An 11,561-nucleotide genomic window follows, 5' to 3' on the forward strand; every position below is an offset into this window, starting at 1 on the left:
AGAAAAACCTCACAAAAACAATACAAAGACTCACAACAAACAAAAAAAAAAAAAGGAATTTTGAAGGTAGAATCCGTGCAGCTGATGAACAAAGCTCCCTGAAATAAACTGTGGCATTAATAACTTTGTTATCTGGACAGTGAATTCATAGGCCCAGGAAAAAAGGGCAGAAGGTTTAACTTCTGCCATCAGCCCTTCACTTGAAGGGAATGTGTTTCCAGTGTCATTTTGAAAAACAAGCATCATTTTCTTCTAGTCTAATGGATGGGATCCCAATGACATGTTTCGTTACAATGAAGAAAATTATGGTGTAGTGTCAACTTATGACAGCAGTTTATCTTCTTATACGTAAGTTCCAAAATATTTTGTTATTAGATTTGTATTGAATGTTCTCCCTGGTTTGACAAACTTTATATTCTGCAGCTCATTTTGCATAGTTTCTGAAGTTGTGGAATCGAATAACTGCAAAAGCAATGAATGAATGGTGCTTAAGAAACCTTGCCAGCTTTCTGTGAATAGTTAGATGTAGAAATCTTTATATATTCCCTTAAATGGGCACAGCTCATTCCCATTGCAGAGTTTTCTGAATTCAGCCATGCAATAAGGCTTGTTTCTTGCAGAAAATTCCAGGAACAGGGTGGAAAGCTGTGAATTAATCTGTATGTAGCTGCTATACCTACAGTTTTTTGTTTTTTGTTTAACCTAGCAGAGCAGTTTGGCTAAACCCTGATTTTATTGAGACAATTGATCTGGAAAATCCTGGAATGCTGAAAAGCTGCTGATAACCAGGGTGGGGGTTGTGTGCTTGTTTAGCAGACTTGTCCAGCTCTAAACTGAAGTTTTAGTTAAATATAATAACAACTGGAATATAGAAGTAGAATAAAGGCTGCTCTGGCTACTCTGGCAGTGATTTATTCCCCAGAGTCTGCAGCTCTAATGTTCACTGCAACTGCAACACAAATGGACTGCAGATGTTCACAGCCATTGTGAAATGGCTTCAGTATTTCCCCACTCTTTTAACCCCCAAAGCAGAAATCTATTTTTTCAATATCAAGGAGTAGCAGTGAATATTTTAAATTTTTTTCTGTGTGTGTGTGTGTGTGCACTTGTGTACAGGTCTGTGGTTCAACACTGTGATTTCTGTGTTTTGTGCAGATGGACCTGTAACAGGGTGATAATCAAAGTGTCCTAATCGGCTTAAGTTTGAATCCTGGGGAAGCTGTTCTTTCCTTCCCTTCACTGCTCTAAGTACTTTTTGTACTTTTGAACTTTAGTCTTCCATCTTTCTGCTTTCTGGATATTAATGGAAACAGATTAAAAACATGAAGGTGGCTTGAAATTAATTCCATGTTTTTCCCCCCTAGTCAAGCAACTTGCTTTGCATATCAGTCTGCTAAACTGGGAAGCTCTTTTGCTGATTTTCCATTAAATGCTTAGATGTGCATTAGCTGAAGGGTTTCTTGCTTGATTGTTTTCTCTTCTAGAGCTTAGCAGTGGCAGGTAGAGTTTGTCAAACTGCATCAAGGTACAAGTTTGTGTTCCAGCAAATGTATTGATCATCACCAGGGTTTTGAACAATGTCATCCTGTCCATCCCCTTTCTCTCATCTTTAATGGCCTGTTAGAAAACATGAAATCATTCCCTGCCTCTTTAGTTGCCATACATCCCTTCATTTTTTGCACTCACTTTAAATAAATGAGGATTATTGGCTGTTCTCCTTTATTGTCTTATCAACAGAGGGGCCTGGGACCAGGTTTGCATTCATGTACATCTTATTTGAACCAAAGCTCTCTGCTGAGGGGTTTTATGAAATATTCTTGCAGTTACCATTGATAAGGCCACTAAATGTTTTGACTGGCCAAAAATGTGGGGAAAAACCTGTGCTGCAGTAGCTGAGTGCTGGCTTGGAATTTGGCAAAGCCACTTGTTTTCCTCGTTCTGCCACCAACACTTGAGCAATTTTGCATGTATTATTCTATACCTGGCTTGTATCTCCACCCACTTTCTTTGTTTTTCTTCTCTGTATTATTCAAAATATGGGCAGTAGTGATTCTCTAATGCCCAGCAGAGAATGTGCCAAGTCTCAGCTCTGTTCTGTATTTTTATGTAGCTTATTCTGAAGTAAGGTTGGTGGAACAGCTTTGGCAATTTGAAGTTAAAATCAGAGAAAAAATTTGGTTTTTTTCAAACCTGACACAGACATTAGGACAGGTGAACCCCAAAAATGGGTGGCAGAAGGAGATGCCAGGTAAGATCCCATCCCTGGTTGGGTTTTTTTAGTGTTTCAATGCTCATGTAATTGAATTTTGACTTGGTGGCTTTCCTATGGGATGATTTTTATGATATTCCATTGCCTGCCATAGAGAGAGACCTGGAAAGAATGGGATTGAGGTCCTGGCACTCACAGATGAGTCAGGAATTTCTGGTCCTGTGCTCTGAAGTGTTGCATCCATCTTTTCTGCAGTTCTTCAGAACTGGGAGAGCTGAAATTCTATGGCTGGAATTACCAAAGGAGTAAGGATGTCACTCTCTAATTTCACTAGGATTGTGTCTGCTGGCAATGTGTAAATAGCTAAAAAAAAATTCAAATTTGGGCTCTTGGAGTAGCTTCCTACGTAAACAGCAGTCTGAGGCTTTTTATTCCTGATGTTCTCAACCATGTTAAAAGTTGGAGCCTTTGCACAGCTTTAGGGACTGGGGATTTTACAAATCCTGTGGAAAAGTTCTGCACCCTGTCCTCAGCTCTCTAGGCAGGTAAATGCCCCTGAATTTGTCCATAATATCAGGAATTTTCTATTTAAAAAAAGACAGCAAGTCTACTGGCTTAGGAGCAAGATTTTTTTTCCCCTCTGACTCGGTTAGAGCTAACACTGTGTGATTTTTGTAACTCCTTTGTGCTTTTGAATGCATTTCAGAGATTCTTTTCCTTTCCATTGTCTTTTTAGGGTGCCATTAGAAAGAGATAATTCAGAAGAGTTTTTAAAGCGGGAAGCCAGAGCAACTCAATTAGCAGAGGAAATTGAATCAAGTGCCCAATACAAAGCTCGGGTTGCCTTGGAAAATGATGAAAGGACAGAAGAAGAAAAATATACTGCTGTTCAGAGAAATGCTAATGAGAGAGAAGGACATGGTGTGAACACTAGGTACTTGAGTACACTATGAATAGTATTTTTATTTAAATTATGAAGGTATTTTGGTGCTGTAGCAGTTTGCTCATTGATACTGGGCTTTTTCAGCAGGCTTGATTAGGTTTGGAGCCTTGTGTAAACAATCCTGTGCTGGTTTTGGCACTCAGGCTGACTTGGACACCTCTGCCTGGCCCTGTATTATCTCTGTAGTGAAACAAACTTCCCCATTCTGACCTGTCACCGTGGTGAATTTGTCCCAAATTACAGGAAGGGGCAGTGGTTTCGGTGGGTCCTGGAGAATTTCAGGCATTGCTGCTAATCCTTCAGTGCCTGTGGGCTCATAAAGTGGACTGTGTGGCCACTATCAAAAGCCAATTCATGAGGTGAATGTTGGGTCAACATCTGATACTATTTAGACTTTTCTCCTTGGCTTGATGGGAGAAAAAAGAGAGAAAATGGGGAGCTTTTTGTTGCCTTTCAGTTATGTCTCAACCCTGATAGAAATTTGCTGTGTTTCAGAGAAAATAAATACATTCCACCTGGACAGAGGAACAGAGATGTGCTGTCCTGGGGAAGTGGAAGACAAAACTCACCGAGGATGGGCCAGTCTGGATCAGGCCCACCAATCTCAAGGTCTGGATCCCACACTTCAGAATTCAGCCCTAACTCTGGAGCAGATCAGAGAGTAGTTAACGGAGGCAAGTATCTGAAATCTGAGTGAATGGACCTCATAACACTGCAGAAAATGACCTCATTTTGTGTTGAAATGGTGTGGGATTTGTCTGTGTATTCCATAAATCAGGTTAGCATCCATCATTTAACACAGAGGTTGTGAGTTGGATTTGGGCTTAACTCACAGAGGAGCACTCGTTGCACTGCTCTGCCTGTGGCTTTGCAGAGCAGAAATGTCATTTATTTTCCTCAAACGCCTTTGTCTTAGATGATGGTGCACTGTGTGGTTTTAAAGATGAAAAACTGCATCAGCACTGCAAAGCTCTGGGTGGAGGAGCAGCAGTGCTGACACCTGGTGAAAGGCAGTGGCAGCAGGAAGCTTCTCTTCCTTTCTGGAAAAGAATAAAGCCACTTGATGAAAATGGGAGGGGAAAAACAAGAACAGTGTTAGAGAAAAGGAATCCAAAGCCTTCCCTCCAAATGGGTATTTGAGTATTTCCTGCTGGACACATGGGAGGTATTTCTAAGCAGACATCAGTAGGCACTGCAGGTGTCCCAGAAGCCAAACACCATTTCTGGAGATGGGTTTCAGCAGTGGCCCGTCCTCAAGGCATTATTTGTAGAATTTAAAAATGTAATTAAGTGCTGTGAATAAATGAAAAATGTGTAATACTCAAGTGATCTATCTGGAGAGGAAGTCTGAGAAGCATCTAAAGGTAAGTGAGACTTCCTTTCTAAAGCCAGAGTCAGCTCTGTAAAGGATGGACAACTGAGCCTTGCCCAAACAATGCTAACCTTGAAATTTGTCTGTAGTATTTGTGGTTTCTCTCACCCTATTACTCTGCTGAATCAGCATCATAAACCTAAAATATTCAGAATGGCTTGTAAATTCAATTAATTCTGCTTTGAAAACCATGAGCCCTCTATCCTAGATTAAAATCCTCCATGAATACCTCAGATAAGTGATAAAGGCATAAATGTCAGCATTCAGACACTGAACACCGCTGGTTTTTGTAAAGATCCAGCTCCTGGATGGATATTTACTCATCATTTGGTTTTTGTAAAGATCCAGCTCCTGGATGGATATTTACTCATCATTTGGTTTGAAAGTAGCAGTTTGTGTGGTCAGTACTGTTTGTGAACAGCTGTTTGAGAACCTCTGGTAGCTGTTAAGGACCTTGTGGAGTGCTGGGTGCTGTGGAGCATTGGTATGCCAGGCTAACAGATCAAACTTTACTGTCTGTTCCTTAGTAGTGTTTGTAGATCCTAATTAACCCTTTGGGGAGCCTGTGACATTCACAAGTTCAATTTGACCCCAAAACCGAGGCAAACCCAACCCTGCTGAGACTTTATCTCCTCAATTCCTCAATTACCATCTCGATCCATCCCCAAAGGGTTAAACCATGGAAAAAAACCCAAAAAAACCCCAAAAAAAATCATTTTGTCATATTTTACTTTTTTTTTCTTTTTTTTTTTTTTTTTTAAATTTCTGTTGCCCTCCCCTTCCCCCCTCCCTTCCCCCCCCCCACCCCCCAAACCCCCCCCATAATTTTTTTCTTTAGTTTTTATACTTTCCTTCATATCATTTGTTCTGTCAGGTGTTGCCTGGCCATCGCCTTGCCCATCTCCTTCCTCTCGCCCACCTTCTCGCTACCAGTCAGGTCCCAACTCTCTTCCACCTCGGGCAGCCACCCCTACACGGCCGCCCTCCAGGCCCCCCTCGCGGCCCTCCAGGCCCCCGTCTCACCCCTCTGCTCATGGTTCTCCAGCTCCTGTCTCTACTATGCCTAAACGCATGTCTTCAGAAGGTACAAATATACCACGATTTGTTCATGGTTTTTTTTTTTTTTTTAAATTTTTATTTTTGTTTTGTCTTTGTTTAACTCCTCCGTGAGTAGAGTTGTTTTCAGGTTTTTTTTTTTTTTGTTGTTGTTGTTAGTTTTTTTTTTTTTCCTCTTCATTACTTAACCTGTAATTTGTGTTTAACTTTAGTTTATCAGACTATTTCTATTAACCTTTTATTTTTGTTTTGTTGGTTTGGTTGGTGGTTTGTTGTTTTTTTTTTTTTTTTTTTTTTTTTTTTTTTCCTGTTTGTTTGATTTGAAGAGCTTTACAAAAACGAAAGAAAGCTGTGAAATTTCCCGAGTTTGGTATGAAATTAAACTCAGCTTTGTAAACGCTGCTCAGTGTCTTAAATTAACCAACAGCAACATGCAGGACCTGATAACTTGATAACCTGCTAACCTGCTAACCTGATAACTAGGGAGCATTTTTAGGACTATCAATTTATATAAAATACCAATCTATATAAAATACCAATCTATATAAAATATCAATTTTAACATAGTTATTCCACAAAAAGCATAACTAAATCATTGAATCACCTCTGTAAAGCAACCATGACAATCATGATAATAAAAATGCTGTATTCAGAGAAGTGAACTGTAGAATGGGGTAGGATGAGCTGCTTCAAAGGTGAATTTGTAGGAAATTTTTAATTCAGATCTGTAAATCAGCTCCCTAGCAGTCACTAATATGCAGAGAAAGGCTGACCTGTGAGTCTCTGGTAGCTGTATGCAGAATTATCCCAACTAAATTTGTCCTGGGAGGGTGCAGTAAGGAACTTGGTTTATAATTTTTATTTCAAGTGCATTTAAACCCTGCACAACAGGGTGTAGCAAGCCTAGAAAATGCAAAGTGGTTGTACTGAGCTCCCTGGAATCTTGCAGTGGGTGCTGTAGCTGGCTCCACTGGAGCCATGGGGGAGAGAGAGGAGTGGTCCCTGAGACTCAGCAGGAACACTGGGAAATGCTCCTGACCAAAAAGGAGGGGGGTAGCCACATCTGTCTGGCCTACTGTCCATTTATTGTGGGTTTTTTGTGGAGGAAGAAACTGAGAATCCACCTGTAAATTGAATTATTTCTTAGCACGTGTGGTTTGTCAGGCATGCAGTGAACTGCTGCTTACTGCAATGTTTAATTCTTACTGCTGCAAGATTATTCCTGGGAAATGTGTATTTAAAATACTCACCTGTGTGAAATTTGCATTGGAGTGGACTTGAGATTCATGGTTCAAATAGAGGCTGACATTTAAATATTTATGTAACCAGGAAAGGTACTTGGTATTTTAGAAGTTTTTCTGAAACCTAAAAGCCATTATCTGAACTTGACCCTGTTACTGACCTGTGTTAAAAATGAACTGCAATCAGCCACACTCTGTTCACACACAGTTCTTCCTCTTGAATATCAACATTTGAGTCTAATTCAGTCAAGAAAATGTTTATTAGGGTGCAAGAATTGTTTTGTGCTTAGATTTGAGCATAACCATGGTGTGGCAGCTGTACAGGCTGTGCAGAATTCCTGTATTCACTTATGACTTTGGCTTCTGGTGTTAAACATGCATGACTTGAACCTTGGGATAACAATCCCTTGTTTAATTGCAATTTTTGCTGACTTGTAAATGAATTGTGACCTGCTGCAGGCAATTGAGCCTCGCTGCAGAGAATGCTCTGCTGAAATTCCCCAAGAGCATTGGTCAGCCAGTGGTGGCTATAAATGGTTGGGATCACTGACCACCTGACAGAAGCACTGGGAATTCTTTATTTTCTGGAAAAATCTTTGATAGCCTGGAGCTGTGCTTATCCAGGGGCAGCTGCACCACTGACCTTTGTGGCTTGGCTTGCACTTGGCAGTGGTGGATGCTTGGATTGAAATGTTTGAAATCCAGGCCTTGCCCACCTGTTTCAGTGCTGATAAAGCCTCTGAACACGAGGTGATGAGTCTTGGCAGCCTGGCTGAACCAATGCCTTGTCCTTTTTAGGATATCAATGCCAATTTTATTGCTGCTTTATTGAGACTTTTAAGATGCAATGCAATTTTAAGAAGAGATACTTGAGTTTTCTCAAGCACTTATTGGGTGGGGTTGTTTTTTTTTCCCCTCAGGGCCTCCACGGATGTCTCCAAAGGCTCAACGGCACCCTCGAGGTCACAGAGTCTCTACTGGTAGGGGTACAATTTCAAGTGGCTTAGAATTTGTATCTCATAATGCACCTGGGGAAGCATCTACTGCTGCAGTGGCACGAGGCAGCCCTTCAGGTGGGACGTGGTCATCAGTTGTCAGTGGGGGTAGGTAAAGCTTGGCTTATTGCAGATGGCTTGCAGGGGGATCCTTAGAGTGGGAATGCTCAGCAGAATCCTGCCTTTTCCAGGCAATTCAGGCTCTGAATAATCATTTTCCAGGCAATTCAGGCTCTGAATAATCCAATACTGGGCTAAGGTTGGAGTGGGGAGAAGGATGTTCCCAGACAGCTGAGTGAGAGTTGGTGCAATATTGTCCTAACTCTAGAGTCAGGTGCTGTGTGGAGAGAAAGGAAGGAGAAGTGTGGGAATTAGTGGTTGAAAGGATTCATTTTTAGGGGGTTTATTGGAGGAATTAGAGATTTGCCACTGCATCCCTGAGTTTGGTTATGGCAGCGTGGCTGGATTGTGGTTTACAAATGAAGGAGCTGTTTGGGTAGAGGAAGGTTGGTGTTAAAAGATGAATTGATGCTCAAGTTAAGTTGGATGGACTTCTCCTTTAAAATTTCCATGGATTTTAAGTGGTGATGTTGTTCTTGGCTGCTGTAGGAGCAGTTATAGTGAGTGTCTTATTTTTAACCTGTTATTATATTTTTTTTAATATTTGACTTCAAGCTCAGTCTTGTGCCACAGGTCTAGTCTGGAGCTCTTGAGTTGAGGCCATGTTCTGGTGGGCTGTCAGGAGCTGGGTGTTTCCTTGAGGGCAAAAGAGCAGCAGTTTGGTCCTTTTTGGGGATTTTTTAGCAGTGCAGGATTCTAGAGGAGCATAGTGGGAAATATTTCTGAGAAAGAAGGTGTAAATTAGACCCACTTAGGCTTGTTGCCTTGTGGAAAAAACTTCAACTCTTCTATTGTGGCATTATTTGTGATTCACCTTCCCTATTTATATATTATTAACATGCAAGTAGGACTGTTAAACCACTTACCTGCCTTTCTGCTCACTCACTGGGAGTTAATATGTGACAAAAAGCACAAGTGGGATGAGCAGGAAGCAGGAGCTACAACTTAGTGTTCAAAGAATACACAACTTTCCTTGCTGCTTTAACACAGGGGCAAAAATATACCTAAAACCACTCTTTTTTCAATAGGCTGTGTTGTTTTTTTTCCAGCTGGCAAACCTCCAAAAGAGAACTCTGTAAAATGGATGTGTTTTTTCAGCCCTCTTAAAAAATATTTTACATCTCTTTGTGTGGAGACCTGACCACCTTTTGTGTTCTGCCTGAAACTGGGTTAATGTGAGCTGGTGTAGTTGTACTGTTGGGGATTTGGGGAAGCATTTTGCAGATTCTTGGTGGGATTAGGGGGCAGTGATAAATTTTGGGGGACAATCTGCAGAGAAATCACCCCATTCTCTATGAAATGCTGCATTGTAAAGAACTAGGAGATGTGCCTGAAAGGTAAACAGGTTTTCAGTTACCACATAATATCTCACCAAGTGTTTCCAAGCATGTTTGTAGCCATTTTAAAACTAAAACAAACTGCTGAGCAGATGGGGAAGCTCATCCTATAACTGCTTTTTCCTGTTTGTTTCTAGTTCCGAGATTATCCCCTAAAACACACAGGCCTAGGTCTCCAAGGCAGAGCAGCACTCCCATGGGACCAGCTCTGCCTTCTCCTCAGCCTGGTACTATTCCCACTGAATCTGTTGCCATGCCTGTTCCAGCTGCCTCTCCTACACCTGCCAGCCCTGCATCCAACAGAGCAGTCACCCCCTCCAATGAAGGTGAGTGGCCCTCACTGCCTTGCAAATGTTCCCTTTCCCTAATTCCTGACAAGGAATGTGCCCAGGCAGCAGCACAACTGCTCCCTGAATCACAGGAAAATTTGGGATACATTGAATTTTACTGTGAGTTCCCATTTCTCCAGCTTTAAACTAAGGTTGGAGAGAGGCTTTTGGAGATGTTTCTTGTCCCCATAAGGAATATGGGTTTATAGGTGTCTGACTTATTGAGGATTTCTTTTTCCAAAGTGAGGTTTTGCCTCTTTTTTAAGTTAAAGAAAACACAGGCAAGTGGTTTCAAACACAGCAAAGGGAATGGGGGGAAAAAAACATTCAGGAGCACAGTCAAATGTCTAAGAACTCTCAAATCTTTGTTGCATTCTGTAGGAAGAGCTTGGACTGCTGAAAATAATTGGCTCTAAGTTTATAGTTTGTTCAGTGTGGTGAAGGTTTTGTATATAATGAGAGGGATGAGTTTAACTGGGTTTTTTTTTTCATTAGACAGTGGGATGGGGAAGAAGGATGAGGGAGGGTGATCCTCCAGCTGGTAGCTGGAAATGTGTAACTTAAAAGGTTTTTTAAGCTAAAAATGGTTAAATCTCTTCCCTGTTTTTCTCTTTGGTCAGTTGGAGTTGTGTATCAGAGAGAATAACTTTGGCAATTTATTTTCCAGCTAAAGATACAAGGCTTCAGGACCAGAGGCAAAATTCTGCAACTGGAAACAAGGAGAATATAAAGCCAAGTGAGACTTCTCCTAGTTTTTCTAAACCTGAAAACAAAGGTTTGTATCCAAAGCTTTCCTGTACTGGAGTGATGTAGGAATTGTGCACACTAAACCTGCTCTCCTGGCTGCTTTAGTTGGCATTTTAAGGAAGGCTTGGAGGCAGTCTGGTGTTCTACAGTGAAATTTGGTCATGCAGTTGTGAAGTGGCGCTTTGAAATGTTGTTTGTGACTCATTCCATCAACACCAAATGTAGAGATGCTCATGTGGATGGTGTGATTTCACTTGGTTTTTTTTCTTTTTTTTCCTCCTTTCTTTCCCCTGCTTACAGAGTTGCTTTTTAGCTGCCTTTGGACTGAATATTTTTCTGCTTAGAGCTGTGCTCACAATACTTCTGAGCATCGTGGTCAGCAGAGCTTTTCTAACTGTGCTTTTCCTCTTATGCCTTACATTTGTTTGTCCCTGTAGAGTTGTTTGTTCATTCAGTTCTCAAAAAAATAAATCTAATGTTAAAACTGAGAACCAGATTCATTCATTTTCTCATTGGAGAGACCTTTAGGATGAGTCCAGCCATAAAGCTCACCTTGGTCAGTGTTTCTCCTTCACTTGCTGTGCTTTGAAATGCTGGCACAGGCTGGGTTGGGGCTTTTGTTGCATGTTCTTTGTGTTCAGAGAGTTCTGCAGTCCCTGCACCTCAGGGCTTCTGCCTTGGTGTGGTGCATGAGAACTAAAGATAAATCAGTTATGTAATGCTTTGCTTTCACAGAGGCTTTCTGTGTGCTCATACACATAGGTCATGGAATTCTACCAAATTAAAACCCAAAATAAGGGGCTGGATTTCATTTTTATATCTGCAAAAGCATTATCTTTCTGCAAACTTAGTAATGTGTGTAAAACTTGTATTAGAAATGCTTGGACAATGTTGATCTTGTATTTGGCAGGTGTCTCTCCAATTGTTTCAGAGCATAGAAAACAAATTGATGATTTAAAGAAATTTAAGAATGACTTTAGGGTAAGTTTGTCTCTGTTAATGGTGTCATCATTCTCATGTGCATCCAGATTATTTTAATGAATTGAACACACTGCCTGTGTTAACTGGTCTTTATACTTTTGCCTAATGTATGAAAATATCTGTAAGGATTCATGTTATGTATTGTAAAATCAATGCTGACTCTTGTTTGTACAATTGCCTAATGCACATAAATGTGAATATTGACTGTACACTGAAAACAGGACTTGAAAC

At 40.9% G+C, this 11,561-nt stretch overlaps 1 protein-coding gene across 13 annotated transcripts in view; it reads left to right on the forward strand.

The window, feature by feature from the left end:
- ATXN2 (ataxin 2) overlaps nt 1-11,561 on the forward strand; it is a 50,861-nt gene that overhangs the window by 17,212 nt on the left and 22,088 nt on the right. For 5 of the 13 annotated variants that reach the window (XM_030233567.2, XM_030233569.2, XM_030233566.2 and 2 more), the window contains exons 7-14: nt 257-348; nt 2,946-3,143; nt 3,648-3,826; nt 5,399-5,608; nt 7,742-7,924; nt 9,411-9,599; nt 10,270-10,377; nt 11,260-11,330. In XM_030233567.2, coding sequence (XP_030089427.2) covers nt 257-348; nt 2,946-3,143; nt 3,648-3,826; nt 5,399-5,608; nt 7,742-7,924; nt 9,411-9,599; nt 10,270-10,377; nt 11,260-11,330 — 1,230 coding nt within the window. The remainder of the gene's footprint in view (nt 1-256; nt 349-2,945; nt 3,144-3,647; nt 3,827-5,398; nt 5,609-7,741; nt 7,925-9,410; nt 9,600-10,269; nt 10,378-11,259; nt 11,331-11,561) is intronic. The other 8 variants (XM_030233573.2, XM_030233570.2, XM_030233574.2 and 5 more) reach the window with 8 other exon arrangements.

This window comes from Serinus canaria, chromosome 15 (assembly GCF_022539315.1).
Source record: "Serinus canaria isolate serCan28SL12 chromosome 15, serCan2020, whole genome shotgun sequence".
Taxonomy (NCBI): domain Eukaryota; kingdom Metazoa; phylum Chordata; class Aves; order Passeriformes; family Fringillidae; genus Serinus; species Serinus canaria.